Below are 16,141 nucleotides of genomic sequence, written 5' to 3' on the forward strand. Positions count from 1 at the left end.
AGAAAGAAAAACAGTTACATAAAAAGGATCAAATCTATGTATCTTTAAAAAAAATTTTTTTAATCTATTAAAAAACAAAAAAAAAAGGATCAAAAATTAGAATGGCTTTGCACTTCTCAATAGCACACCATTGAAAGCAAGAAGACAATGTCACAACCTCTTTAGAATCCCAAAGAACAGTGTTTCTAGTATACTATACCTAGCCAATCACAGACATTTTCTGTGTTAAGGATTACAACATTTATCTCCCATTAACTCTAGAGTTCATGGAGAAAACTAATGGAGTAAACCACAGAAAGAAAAAGGCAAGAAGTCCAAGAAGGCGAGAAAACAGGAAATCCATCTCAGCATAAATAGAAAGCAATTTTCAAAGATGACAATAAAAAGAAGTTCCACATAGGAGAATGGAAGTCTCTAGGGGGGATGTCTCCAAGAAAAAAACTGGAATTGATCTATTACCATATATAAAGGACTTATAGAAAATTCTATGAAAAGGCTTTTGGAAGGTATGGGAAGGTATAGTTACAAAGAAAATTAATCAAATTTTATAAAAAGGTAATCATTAGCCTCAGGGAAAGTAAAATATAGGAAAGTAAAGAACAGTTGTATACTTTGACACTTACCTATGAATATCTTCATTGGAAGAATAATATAAACTAAATCTTGATATAACCAAAAATTGTATTGCAAATACTTTGGGATGATGGCAGAAGGCAAAGAGAGGACATGACAATATGAGAGTTAATTCCTCCTCTAACATAACAAGATCCATAACTGCCATAAGAAATGTCTAGGGAAATGGATGTGGCTCAAGCAATTGAGCCCCCGCCTACCACACAGGAGGGTCCCTGCTTTGGTTCCAGGTGCCTATTAAGAAGACAGCGAGCTAGCACAATGGGGCAGGTGCAGCAAGCTGACACAACAAGAAACACAAGAAGAAAAACCTAATAAGAGACACAACAAAGCAGAGGTTACTGGTGCTTCCTAGAAGAGGATGAGCAAGACAGTGAGTTGGTGTGATGGCCAAGCATGACAAGCTGACACAACAAGAGACACAGGAAGAAAAACACAATGAGAGACACAACAAAGCAGGAAACAGAGGTGGCTCAAGCAAATAGGTGCCTTCCTCCCATATCAGAGGTCCCGGAATTGGTTCCTGGCGCCTCCTAAGGAAACATGGAAGATGAACAGACACGGCAAGTGCAAAATAACAAGGAGGTGAGGAGAAAATAAATAAATTAATTAATTAAATAAATCTTTAAAAAAAATACCTATAAAATTCAGTATTACCTGAAGGGAGAGGAATTGAAGGAAGTAGGGAGAGACAGGCAAGAAACCACTATAGTTATTATTAATCTTTCAGTTATGATTGATATTTAAGCTATAGACATGTTTTGCATTGACAAAATAAAAATTAATTTAAAAAACAAGAGCTGAAAAGATAAGAGAATATCAAAGGTAAACTGGAATTGTTTAGGGATAAAGTAAATGAAAATTTTAAAAATCAAGATATTAATTGACTTTAGAAGCCCTTAAAATAGAATGATTACAGCTAAAATTAACAATTATATAAAGCAAGCATGAGCAAATCACACAAAATGAAAATAAATTAAATGCTTTATATAAAAATGGTTAGAGAGAAAATGATATATATGGCAGGCATAGAACTAATAGGAATTCCTGAAGAAGAAATAGAACAAACTCTTCAGGAAAAAAATTCATGAAAATTAATGAAGTTTTCTTGAAACAGATTTGAATTCATAGATCAAAAAGAGAAACTGCGATGCCAGAAAATTGATACAGAACAATTAAACCAAGATATCCTGGCAGATGTTGGCAGAAAAGCAAATCGGGTAGAAGAAGGTAAAAATGTAGCCATCACAGACATTTCCACCTCAACCAGTGCTAAAAAATAATGGAGTGATGCCTGACAAGTTCTGAACAACAACAAAAATGTTGACATTATCCCAACTCAAAGTATAACAGACATTCTCAAGCACTTGAGAACTTAAGGATTTTAACACTCATGATTCCTTCTTTTGAAATCTTCTCTGAGGACAAAATCTGGACAAACAAGAGATAAATCAAAATAAAGATCTCAGAAAAGAAATGACGTTCATTTGAAAGGACTGTCAATGAACATGGAATCTAAAATATAGAATGAAGATTAAACTACAGTGTGAATTCAAGTTACAGAACACAATGTAAATGTCAAAAAAAAATTGTCACTTTTACATTAAAATATTAACAAAAAAATAGGGAAGCGGATATGGCTCAAGCGATTGGACTCCTGCCTACCATGTAGGAGGTCCCAGTTCGGTTCCCAGTGCCTCCTGGAAAGGACAAGCAAGACAGTGAGCTGGCACAACAGACTGGCATGGTGAGCGGATACAACAAGATGACATAACAAAGGAGACACAAAGAGGAAACACAATGAGAGACAGGAAAGCAGATTTGGCCCAAGGGATAGGGTGTCCGCCTGCCACATGGGAGGTCCAAGGTTCAAACCCAGGGCCTCCTGACCTGTGTTATGAGTGGGCCCATGCACAGTGCTGATGCGCGCAAGGAGTGCCGTGCCATGCAGGGGTGTCCCCCATGTAGGGGAGCCCCACGCGCAAGGAGTGCGCCCCTTAAGGAGAGCTGTCCTGTGTGAAAAAAGTGCAGCCTGCTCAGGAATGGAGCTGCATACACAGAGAGCTGACGCAGCAAGATGATGCAACAAAAAAAGACACAGATTCCGGGTGCTGCTGACAAGAATCCAAGCTGACACAGAAGAACACACAGCAAATGGACACAGAGAGCAGACAACAGGGGCAGGGAAGGGGAGAGAAATAAATAAAAATTCTTAAAAAAAGAAAATGAGAGAGACAGCAAAGCAGGAAGCGGAGCACCTCTTTCCCACATGGGAGGTCCTGTGTTTGGTTTCCAGTGCCTCCTAAAGAGAGGACGAACAGACACAGAGAGCACACAGCAAATGGACACAGAGAGCAGACGGCAAGCACAAAACAATGAGGGGAGGGGAATAAATAAATGAAATAAATCTTTAAAAAATATATATGAACAAAAATTATTGAAGGAACCAATTATATAAGCTTTTTCATTTCCCTTTTTAGCATTATCAACAGATAATGTCTAAAGTTCAAACAGTAGTTATGAAAAGTATAATGATTCCAATCTTACTGCTTTTCATAACTTTTTTGAAACAATTACCTCTTGTAATGAAGAAAGATATATCTGAAGCTTAGCAATTTCTTCATTTTTCACTACAGTTGCCTTTCCTTAGGCTAAATTCAAGTAAAATTTAATGTAATGCTTTATCTAAAATTGACATATATAATATGATCCCATTATTCTAAAACTGTGTATATTATTTTTCTCTCTTTCTTCATGTGTGCTGTGTGAATGGAATGGTAACCATACATTAACAATGATTATTTCTGAGAGATGGGATTTGGGGTGATGTTAACACTCTTTTTTTTTCTTCTTTCTTATATAGTGTGGATTTTTTAATAATGAGCAAGTACTACATTAACAGAAACTATAAAATCATTCTAAAGGAGGAGGAGGAGAAACTTCCTTTGGAAACATAGAGCGGTGTTGAAAGATCACTAACAGTCAAGTCCAGTGTGGGGCTGAGGAAGGGCAGTCACCATGGTACCACTTTAAGGGACTGCTCAGACAAAATCACCGTCTTACCTCACCTTTGGCTCAACTCTTTGAGACCAAAAATCTTAAGGAAAAAATTCATGTCTGGATCCTAAAAAATGTTGACAGTCATAAAGCAAACAATATTTACAGCATGACAACATGAAAATATGGTTCCTAATAATATTATTTGATGACAGTCAAAACAGTTATTTTATAAAATGACAAATGTCAAAGTAAGCTCTGTTGACTCAGATATGCAAAAGACACAGTCCTACAGCACTCTCCATCCTACCTTTCATACATATATGAAAGTACATTGAAATGAATAATTAAGACAGTATGTAGACGGCTCTCTCCAAAGAGGGGCCATGGTGGTATTAGGGGGCTGGGGTCCTGTGTATTTTGTTTCTTGGGAAGATGGTTAATCTTTAACTCTAGCCCTATCTAACCTTCCTTAAAATACCAAATGCAACCTTATGAACCAAAGCTTCATTTACATGTAATTGTGAATTGTTTTTACCCTAACATAAGACAATACCTGATTGAGACCACTTAAGGGACAGGAGTTTTTGATTGGGGCTAAACTGAAGGGGGGTGGGGGTGGAAGGGTTAAAGATAGATTTGAAGACTTTGTTGGATTAGGGAAATTTTTCTAGCCAAAGAGAGAATTGGCTATCTGGGGGACAAGGAAAGAGACTAAAGGGAGGAAAGCAGGTTCACAAAGTGATAAAGGAGAAGAAAAATTTTCAATTTTGCCTAGCCATAGGCAGCTATCAGTGTATTCCTGAAACATCAAAATGTATTGGAACTCCTGTGAGTGAGTTAATATATCGCAATGAAAATCTAAAATACCCCCAATTTATCCCAAGGTCCCCATCTGAACTGTTCCAAACTTGGTGCTCTGGTATGGGCTAATGTATTATCATCCAACCTGGTTTCTCTCCTATCAGAAAGAGAAGAGGAAAATGAAGATTCCTATATATGTTCTTAAATCTACCAATTTGTTATCCCAAGAACTTTAGAAATTTCGCCAAATGAATTCGCCAAATGAATACTACTAATACTGTAGTATTAGTGATGTTATGAGCCTATCAATCTCACCAGTTTCTCAACCAGTTTCCACCTTGTCATTAGATGTGATTCAAGCATCGTGAAGCTTTCTGGAGACATTCATTTCATCCGGCAGGAGTGCCGGCAAATTGAGAAAGCAATGCAAGAGCTCATGTCTGCCCTAGAAACTGTTTCGAAGACCTTGGATATGAAGGTAACTGAAAACAGATTACATTATATTACATGTTACTGCCATATCAGTGTACTTTATCAAAATGCCCATTCAAGTGATAATTGTTCAAAAGAACTCATTTTTCCCCAAAAGATTTAAGTATGACAGCTCATGAATATACACCATTTAAGCATGGTCAGTCAGCACAACAAATATTTAAAGAATGCCTCCTCCAACACAGCCACACCTTACACCCTGGGTTCCCCTCAAAGGCTGGAGAACCGGGGATTATAAATTTAGGAAGTTATTATTATCACAATTCCAACATAATTTTGTGTTGACCATGTTACATTCCTGCTTAAAACCTTACATGGGTATATCTCTTACAAAATAATATACAAAGCTGGGCCTTTATACAAGGTGATGGAATTTAGCACAGCAGTTAGGGCCCCTGGCCAATTATGTTCCCTGCAGCAGGCACCTGAGGAGTGCATTTTCATGGTTCTCACAACACTAGAATTAAGAGTGTTCTTTTTTACTTAAGTGGCTAGATTTTTGTTTCTTTGTACTTAAAAAAAAAATAAATTCCTAGTTTTAGTGCAGGGTAGTCAGAGATAATGGTCTGCACTTTTTCTGCTTTTTGGAATAATTTGAGATTTCTCTATAGTCACATGAATGCTTGGCTGGAAATGTTCAGTGGGTACTGGACATGAACAAGGGCAATTTACATTGTTTGGTATGTAAATTATTAAATAAACTATATTTTTCATATCTTCTTCTACCCTTCATTATATTTTATCTATTCGATCAGTAAAAGTTTAAGAGAAGTCATTTAAAATCACTAACATAAACTCTTATTAATTTATTCTTGTGATTCTGTAGTAGTTGCCTTTCAGTTCAACAAATAAGGTAAATAGAGGTTCAAAGCTCTTTATTTTTCACTGTGGATTTTAGCCTTCATCTATAAAAATGACCATCTTTGTCCCATTTAATGTATTTTATCTTGAATTACATTTTATTTAACATTAATATTACTGTGCCTGCTTTCTTTTACTTTACCTTTGTGAGAAATATCTTTACCTATTATTTTCTTACTAACATTAAGATCTCACTTTAAGTGTATTGCCTGTAAATAGTCATTCAGGTGCTATTGACTATCCATCCAACATTATCTACTCCAATCCTTCCATTACTTACCTCTTTCCTTTCTAAATGTACTCTGATTTTGCTTAAGTGTCCTCTCTCCTCATGATCATCTGTTTCAGAAGTTCAATTCTGTTTGACCACATCAATCATATGGTTTCATTTCCCTTGACAGTGATTAGCATAGGCATGATTATATGCTGCTATTCTGCATTGATTTTTTTTAAGATTTATTACTTTTTATTTATCTTCCCTTCCCTCCCTGAGTTGTCTGCTCTCTGTGTCCGTTTGCTGCGTGTTCTTCTGTAACCGCCTCTATCCTTATCAGCGGCACCAGGAATCTATGTTTCTTTTTGTTGCGTCATCTTGTGTCAGCTCTCCGTGTGTGCGGCGCCATTCCTGGGCAGGCTGCACTTTCTTTCACGCTGGGTAGCTCTCCTTATGGGGTGCACTCCTTGCACGTGGGGGTCCCCTCTGCGGGGACATCCCTGTGTGGCAGGGCACTCCTTGCACACATCAGGACTGCACTTGGGTCAGCTCCACAGGGGTCAAGGAGGCCTGGGATTTGAACCTCGGATCTCCCATGTGGTAGGCAGCTGCCCTATCCAATGGGCCAAGTTCGCTTCCCTGCATTGATTTTTAAATCCAATTCTTTTACCTAAAGGAAATTCGTCAGTGTTTCTGGCAATGTAGAAGATACTTTTATGCTAGCTTCCAGAACCAGACACTTGTTTTTCCTGTCTTTATATGCCCCAAGTCATTTCACTTTGGGTTCACTTGTACTCATGTCAGAATCCTACCTAGGTTATTATTAATAATTATTAATATTGTCTAATAATCTAATTATACAATAATTAAGGTTTTACACGAGCCATGTGTGTTTCCCTCAGAGCTAATTGTTGATTTAAACATTTATTCACTAACTATTTATTGAATATTTACGTTGGGTACCTAATGTACACTAAGGATGTAAGTGCAAGAGAGCTTACCTTAGACCTGGGAAGAGAGAAATAAAGAATAATCAATTTAACAAAGTAATAAACTAATGTCAATAGTATGTGTTTGTTATATCACTAGGTAGCCTATTATCAAAAAGAATATTATAGAAAGCAAAATGGAGCATCCCTGTCATACTTTTCCAAAGGATAGTTCTAAAATTGTTGAATCATATTCATTTGGAAAAAATATATATTTTCAAATGCAAACTTACTTTAGGTCCAAGTCTGTTTCCTGGCTCCTTTAGGAATAAAGTATAATTAATGTAAGTGCTGGTGGTTTTGTTCATTTGCCAAAAAAAGCTTCTTGTACTTTCATTAGGTAATGCAGCTCTTAGGAAAGATAGAGGCTTCCGCTTCTGAACAAACCTCAAATTTAAAGATTGTCCAGGGGGATTATCGCCATGAACTGAACCTTTTGGAGTTCAAGTAAGTAAATGGAAGATTCTTAATTCTGTTAAACGAATTCCAAAGGGTTTTGCCTAGTGAAAGCACTGACACTGGAATTTGAATCTGGTCAAGAAATAAAGCATCAAACTGGTGCAGAGAAAAGTCTTTATGAAAGTCACGTATGCAATTTTTATAATAAAAGAAAAAAGATGAATATTAATTTTGTTATTCTTTTCGCGTAATACCTCAACTGAATCGCCATATTCATTGTGACCTTTCCTAGAGTATTTTTAACTTACCAGCAATTGTATATTAAAATGCCTCAAAGTCAAGCACTACTGAATATAAATTTATTTCCCAAGATTATCAAGCATTATTAAAAATTTTTGATCTACAAGCTTTTCTTTGAAGGTTTCTTCTAATATTGTCTACTCACTCATTTACATTTTCTGTTTTTGAGATTGTGGTCTCTCTCTCATGTTAAACTGAGTTTTTCTTTATTCTGTGGAGGAAGCAGTGAAAGAGACCGGGCTGCAAACATTCTAATTACTGGCCTCCCTATTCTTGAACCCCACCTCTCTTGTTTAAATGACCATCATTTCCTAGGGTTGTAGTGAAGGCAGAAGAAAAGTCTAGTCACTTTGATGATACTTTCTTAATGCTCCCTTCTAACATTGTTCTTTTTCCTCTCTGACCCATACCATTTGGGTTTAATGTCTTGGTCAAATCCCGTAATCTGCTAGTACTCTGCTTTCGTCATTTTTTTCCTATCTTTACTATATTTCATTAAATCTAAGCACTGCTGACAATAAAATGCACCATTTTTTTTTTCTATCTCTAAGACATGAAACTAACAATTAAACCATAGCATACCATCATTTTAAGATATCTCCCAATTTCAAAGATGTTAAAATGGGAAATATGCGTGTCCCAGAAATTGATGAATAACAGACATCACTAAACTTGGAGAAATAGATTTGTCTTGAGTAAACAGAAAATACCTACTTAATTCATATTGTAAGAAAGTATTCCTAGGTTCTTAAATTCTAGCACAATGAGAGGGCTCAGAAGATATCCATGTGGTGTTTGATCTAATCCCTTTAGCTTGGAATTAAGATAAAAGTCTCCAAGTAGAAATAGAAAATTGAACTGCTTCAGGAGATACAGTTTAAGAACTGATCTTGTATACAAGAGATAGGATTTATAATCTGGGATGGAAGGCTGACTTAAAGGATAACATATATTTACAAATGGGAAATGTTGGAGATCTAGGACTGAATGCTTCTTTGATGAAACTGCTTTCTTTTCCATCTTTGAAGGGAAATTGACTAATAGAAGGGTCATCTAAATAGCTAAATCTGAATCTGGACACATTTGTAATAGTATAAACTTGACTTTTTTAAAAATTTCATTAATTATTACAATAGGTGACTGTATTAGTCAGCCAAAGGGATGCTGATGCAAAATACCAGAAATTGGCTGGTTTTTAAAAAGGGAATTTATTTGAGGTAGGAGCTTACAGATACCAAGCCATAAAGCATAACTTACTTTCCTTACCAAAGTCTATTTTCACATGTTGGAGCAAGATGGCTGCTGATGTCTGTGAGGGTTCAGGCTTCCTGGGTTCCTCTGGGCTCAGCTCCTCTGTTTTCTCCACAAGGACAGCTGTAGACTATCAGGCAAACAGCTCTTTCTCTTAAGACTTCAGCATCAAACACCAACATCAAAAACTCTCCAATGCTTTTCTTTGCCATGTCTTTTTATCTATGCGTCCACACCCACCAAGGAGTGAGATCTCAATGCCCTACTGGCACAAGAGGTTTACCCGATTACTTAATCAAGTAAACCTCTGAATCCAATATAATCTAATATGCCCAGAGGAAAAGATCAGTTTATAAACATAATCCAATATTTCTTTTTGGAATTCATCAATAATATCAAACTTTAGTTACCATAACTCTATAAACCAGATTTTTACCCATACAAATACTTTTGAGGTCTAATAATTCATTTAATTATACAATTGACTCTTTTTCATTTAAATTTTCCCTGTCAATTTTTTGTTAAAAAGTAATATATATTCATTGTAATACCTAAGATAAAAAAGAGGTCCCCAATTCACCTTCCCAATGTACCCAATGCTAACACCAGAGATGCATCCTTCCACACTTTACTTCTTGTTAAAACAAATAACAGAAAAAGGACATTGTATATGTATATTGTATACGTTAAATACTATAGACAATGCACATAGAGAGAGATCATGGGTTTTAAAGTAAGTTCTAAATACATTACTTAATTTCTTTTTTTTTCCCCAGTACATCTTGGATATCTCTTCAGATCAGTGATTAGTCAAACATTTTAAATAACTGCATAATAGTCTCACTTAAAGATATGCCATAATTAATTCAACCATTTATCTTATTGCTGAACCAATTACTTCTTGCTTATGGCCACTACAATCAATCTTGTAATAATAAATCTTGCATGTATATCCTTAGACATCCTTAGATACTGGTGCTTTTATTTCTATGGGCAAGATTCCCAGCTCGAAAAATATATGTATTTATTAATTTTTATAAATTATGTTCTAAAAATGTTATAGCAGTTGACATTCCCACCAGCAATGTATGAGAAGATTTTTCTATATATACTTGCCAGCACTGGATGTTCTTTCTTTTTAATATTTGCCAAAAGATGAAAAAATAGTATCTCTTGTTTTAATTTGCATTCCCTTCACCATTTGAATTTCCTTTCCTATGAATTGCCTGGTATCATCATTTGTCAAATTTTGTATTGGGAGCTGTATGATTTTCTTATCCATTTTTAAAGGATTCCTTCACATTAGGGATAGCACCTTTGACTGAAAGATGTATTGCAAGTGTATTTTGCTCAGAGATAAGGGCAATAAGTCTCTTTCTTTTTCAATCAGTGCAGTTTTATCTAGTATATTGCATTTTAGCTTTAGCAAGTTTACCTTTGAACAACAATAAGAAAAAAACAGTTCCATAACTGTAAAAAGAAGTATATAATAAATTACTCCTAATATTAGGATATTGAGATAAATATAAGTTTGTTAAAAAGGTGGATGGGATATAAAATTTGTCTTTTTCAAAAATAAAAAGAACTGCATTAACTTTTTTTTTATCCCCCCTTGCGGCTTTTTGTGTGCTCTCTGCTCTTCTGTGTCTGTATTTATTTTCCCCTCCCCCCTTGCGACTTGCTGTCTTGCTCTCTGTGTCCATTCACCGTAGGCTCTTCTGTGTTCTCGCTTGTCTCCCTTCTTTTTGTTGTGTCACCTTGCTGAGTCGGCTCTCCGTGGCGTCTGTGGACCAGGCGGTACTCGGTGGCGGGTGAGCCTTCCTTCACAAGGAGGCCACGGGACGCGAACCCAGAGCCTCCCATATGGTAGACAGGAGTTCATCTGAGCCACAGCCACTTCCCAGGCATTAACTTTTAAATAAAAGTATTTTAATAACATTTCAGGGTAAGTTTAATTGAGCAACTTTACAAGTTAAAAACTTTAACAAATTAAAGTTTAATACTTAACTAAACTTTTATATTGTGGCCACAATATCATTTGAGGATTTTCTAGTGAATTCCTGAGACTCTGGCACTGATCATTAGACCTGAAAAAGTAAAATGCATGGGCATTATCATTAACTCCTCCACGGAGTCTTCTCCTTCTAGAAGAGTCTCAGACAGATATTCTAAGTAAGGAGCTAAGCCAACAATTTAGGTTTATATAGCAAAAGTCTTGGCCATCATGAAATACAGCTGTCTTTTAACAGGGGTTTAGCAGAGTCAGCACCTGCCAGTCCCCTGCTAGCTCTTGCTGCTGACTCTGTTTAGTTGACAGTGATTTATAAGAAAAGAAAAAGCATTTGGTCAATGAAGCAAAGTATAGACTCAAATCTTACCACACCCCTTTGAAAATGCTACCACAGAGGAAAATTACTAACTTTGTCTGAGACTAAGTTTCACTCCTCTTTGTATCCTCAACACATATAAATTCAGACACAAATAAAATGAAGTCAAATGGAAGAATGAATAAATGAATTTTTAGAGCACCTAGAATATGCAAGTTGTGTTTTAGAAGATCTAAAGACATAATTTTAGCCACAAAGAATTGGAGAGAAACCACATAAGTAAACGAAAAGCTAAGCACAGGTAAAGTAAAAGTTAAAGCAATGTTAAATGAGATACTGCAGTAGGAAAAATAATATAAGCATAGTAATTACCATTTATAAATGCCTACCAATCACCTGATGCTACAGATGCAGTCTCTAAATCTAGCTCTGGATCTTATCCCCATTGTAGAGATAAGGAGATTTATATTCAAGAAGATTAAGTCATTTGCCCAGTCACATGGCTGCAAAGTGCCTGATCCAAAGTGCTGGTGGTTTTTACCAGTCCGCGCAGCCTCCATCTCGCAGTCCCTCTATGTGAAGATTAGCAAACTGATTGTACTGCAGACATCTGGGGAAGGGAAAGATCACATCTGCTTGAGTGGCCAGGAAATAGGCTCTGAAGATGCTGAGATTCAAGCTCAAGTACATTTGGAATGACCAAGAAACAAGATTCTTCCAGCAGAGTGGCTTTGGAATCACTTTTTAATTAGCATTACTAATTAAGAAGAAATTAGTTTAAGAAAATTCTACCAAAAAAAGGAAAAAAAAGAAAGTTCTACTTACAGATTATTCATTTAGTAGAAAAAATATTTCTGGCATGAAACTTTAAAACCTTAGACTCAATCTCCAAAGAAATAAATAGCTTATAGTTTGTTTTGTTTTTTTTTGGGTCATCTTGCTTCATCAGCTCTCTGTGCCAGCCAGCTCACTTTCACCAGGAGGCCCCGGGAACCAAACCCAGGACTCTCCATATGGTAGACAGGAGCCTAATCACCTGAGCCACATCTGCTTCCCAGCTCATAGCCTTTTGTAAGGACTTTTTCAAATAGCATTACAAAAAAATATCTTCCATGTTTATCAGTCCATCAAAGTCCTCTAATACTTTTTTATGTTCACGTTTTGTCAAAGCCACTATCTAAATTCATGAAAGCCTGTTAATGGTAACAGTTTTTAGGAATTCAGAATGTTCATGGCTTTTAGATAAGTGCAGTCAGTAGATTGTCCCTCAATCAAGACACTAGGTTTGGGGCATGAGTGAACTGGTAAAACTGGCCCATGACAGAACTATGTCCTTCCTCATTTATGTATGTCAGCATAACCTTTTTGGTCAGAAGAATGTTTGTATCAAGCCTCCACTCTTTCCTTGCCATTTGTTCTCTCCCCTGGGCTCTGCTGTGTCTATAGACACCCCTTTCATTTTCCTTGACTCTTTGGTGACTTTCTCCCTTATAGTGCATTTCAACCTGATTCCACCAGCATACAAATAAAAATAAAAATTAAGAGTCCTAGTTAGGACTCTGATCAAAATTTTAAAGCCTTACTTTTGTGTTTTGAGAAAAAGGAAAGAAAATCTATCTATCTATCTATCTATCTATCTATCTATCTATCTATCTATCTATCTAATCTATATCTATCTATCTATCTACCTATCTATCTATCTATCTATCTAGTCTACTTATTACAGAAACATGCCTACAGCCATTGGAATAGAGGATTTGGGAACTAAATGTGAATGTCATCCAAGACAAATTCATCTTGTCAAAATTTTAGCTGAAAGTTCTATAATTAACAGAAAAATAATTCTTACATGGTAAATCATGTCCATTATGCTAGGGAAAGAATCTAAAGGAAAAAAAGATAGACATAAATTTTTATTTTTATCCTTTTTCTCTTTGAAGGAGGATGTTTTTGTAAAAAATTACTTTCTTACTTTAATAAACCAATAGGCAGAGTCTGACTTCTGATTGTTATCAGAAAAGTGAGTCTCCAATTGCAGGCAAAACCTTGTAATAAAAAATATCATGAATAGTAATTTATTCTTTATGGCTTTATTTTAATTTCAGAATTTCAATTACTGATATGTCCTTCCAGAGATATTACTTGGGCACATTTAATTTTCCTTAGTTTTCAGAGGGATATTAATACTGTATCAGTGATAGGAGAGCAAATGCTCTCATTTATTTACACATTAATGGTGAGCCCTGAAGGCTGGATTCTCAATCCATTGTAGCTACTTTTACCTGAGGATTTATAGCCCCCTTAGATATCACTATTAACATTTCCAGCAGAGGCAGCCAAGAAAAGATGAAAATTAAGGCAGATTATTTTAAGGTTCCTAAATAGATTGACAACTCTATAATTTTTAAATTGTTAGCAGTCCTAATAAAAGGCATTTTGTGAGAAAGAATGATTCATTCATTCAGTCAACAGCTATTTATTGAGCACTTACTTTGGTCCACCCATTGGTCACTGCCATGAATAACACAAAAGCCTTATTTTCTTGGAGCTTAGGTTCTAGTGGAGGAGAAAGCACACAAATTAGTATATAATGTATAGATGGTGAATCATTTTGGAGAAAAATAAAGTTGAGTGAGGAACTAGGGAGTGTTAGGTGGGAAGAAGCATTCCTTTTTTTTTTTTTTCAGGATAGACAAAAGAGACTTCTTTGATAAGGTGTCACTTGAATGTAAATCTGAAATGAAATGAGGGCAGGAACCACTGGATATTCTAGGGAAGAGAGTTCTGGAGAGAGGAAAGAGTTGGCTAAAATAAGGTTGTCTGAGTATCCATTGGTGGGCTTATTTGTCTGAGGTTTAATATCAGTTAACCAGTAGGACAGGTAATTGGGAATCATAATTAAACTAAGAATAGGAAGACTAATTAATTTCATCTTCTTCAATGTGGAGGTACTCTTTTGAATCAAAGGTATCCCTTCTATGTGAAAAGTTTCTCTTTGTGTATCATAAAAAAGAGAAAGAGAGAGAGAAAGAATTCAGAAAGTATGAAGATCAGAATTTAGCTATATCTATTACAACTAATGTAACTATTAAGGTATTATTTTTTCTTTCCCATTCCTTGGTTTTATCATCTAATTCAGGGTTTCTCAACTTCAGCTCTTTTGGCATTTGGCTGGGTAATTCTTTGTGGTTGGGCTGTCCTGTGCATTGTAGGAGATTTAGCAGGGTCCCTGGTTTCTACTCACTAGATGCCAGCAGCATTGCCAACCGGACATTGCCAAATTGCTGCCGGTTGAGAACTACTGATCTAAGTAAAACTGGAGATGACCTCACAGAACTTGTCTTTTCTAATTATTAATTCAAATACTACTTTCAAGAGTACAAAAGGGGCATGTCCATATGATATCCGTCCAGCAAGCTTTGAACAATTTCTAATGATAAATATCCCAAATTAAACATCTGCGTATAATTTTTTTCTAAAGTATTAGAACAACTATTGGAAGCCACCCACATAGTGTAAAGTTCTCTGGATATTTTCAAGAACAAAATAATGCACTGTTCCTGCCAACCTAATGGCTTGTCCCAATTCTAAAAGGGAATTTGTCATTTTATCATGAACAAGTCATACATAGAAAACAGAACCACTCGCGAACCCCCGTCCCTCATCCCATCTCTTTTCAGGCCCAGAGTCCTGTCATTTCAGGTGCAGACTCCCCAGTCAAGGATGCAACCTCCCTCTCAAACCCTGACCCACTCCACAGTGACTTTTCAACTGCTAGGATGACTCCAACCCTTTTAATCACTGTAACATTCACTCTCATTTCTAAAAACCCGTCATCCTCTGATTTTTACACTCCTATGGCATGTAATCATGATTTCTGCACCTCTGCCTATTGTCTCTATTTTTGCCCCCCACCTGAGGAACTCAGCACCCGTGTAAGTCCCCCCAAAGAATCCACTCACACAGAGCCATTGCTGGCAGTGGAGACTTAACTGAAGATTCTACCTGAGACCAAGGAGAGCACATCAACTTCCCCTTGGACACACTGCTTTCCAAAGTCCTGTGGGTGTTCTCCCATCCCCAGCCTTCACTTTTCTCTCCTCTATTAAACAGTGCAGGTCCTCTTTGCCCCGCCTCCTCCCCCAGCCTTGGGCCAAACCTACCTACAGTTTGTTTTCACACAACCCACAACTAAGAATGTTTTTATATTTTTTAATAACCAAAAATATGAGGGAAGCTGATGTGGCTTAAGTGATAGGGCTGCCACCTGCCATATGGAAGGACCCGGGTTCAATCCCTGGGGACTCCTGATAAAAAGGAAAAAAGAAAAAGCATGCCTGCAGTGAGCCGGTGCCCATATGGCAAGCCGAGTGCCTGTGTGGCAAGCTGAGTGCCTGTGTGGCGAGTAGTGCCTGTGCAAGTGAGTCACACAGCAAGATGATGACGCAACAAAAGAGAGACGAAGGGGAGAGTCAAGGTCAAGTGCAGCAGAAACCAGGAACTGAGGTGGCACAGGTGACAGAGAACCTCTCGTCACATCAGATGTCCCCAGAATCAAATCCTGGTGAATCCTAGAGGAGGAAAAATGAGAAGAGAAGACAAAAAGAGAAACAGATACAGAAGATCATACAGTGAATGGGCACAGAGAGCAAAAACAGCAGGGGAGGAGGAGTGGGGAGGGGAGGAGGAAATATGAAAGAAGAGTATTTCATGACATGTGAATATTATATGAAATTTAAATGTCAGTATCCATAAATAAAGTTCGTACAGAACAGAGCTGTGCTCGTTGGTTTACCTGTCGTTTAGGGCTGCTTTCCTGCTACATTGGCAGACTTAAGTAGTTGCAGAGTTGTTTGGTAGTGACAGAGTCCGTA

At 36.8% G+C, this 16,141-nt stretch overlaps 1 protein-coding gene across 3 annotated transcripts in view; it reads left to right on the top strand.

Moving 5' to 3' along the window:
• Positions 1-16,141, top strand: part of FAM81B (family with sequence similarity 81 member B) — a 59,244-nt gene that overhangs the window by 38,593 nt on the left and 4,510 nt on the right. For all 3 annotated transcript variants that reach the window (XR_011646267.1, XR_011646266.1, XM_058284801.2), the window contains exons 6-7: positions 4,783-4,912; positions 7,331-7,437. Coding sequence is in view for 1 of the 3 variants with exons in the window: in XM_058284801.2 (XP_058140784.2) it covers positions 4,783-4,912; positions 7,331-7,437 (237 nt within the window). In the remaining 2 variants the exon portion in view is untranslated. The remainder of the gene's footprint in view (positions 1-4,782; positions 4,913-7,330; positions 7,438-16,141) is intronic.

The sequence above is a fragment of the Dasypus novemcinctus genome, chromosome 2, assembly GCF_030445035.2.
Source record: "Dasypus novemcinctus isolate mDasNov1 chromosome 2, mDasNov1.1.hap2, whole genome shotgun sequence".
In the NCBI taxonomy this organism is placed as follows: domain Eukaryota; kingdom Metazoa; phylum Chordata; class Mammalia; order Cingulata; family Dasypodidae; genus Dasypus; species Dasypus novemcinctus.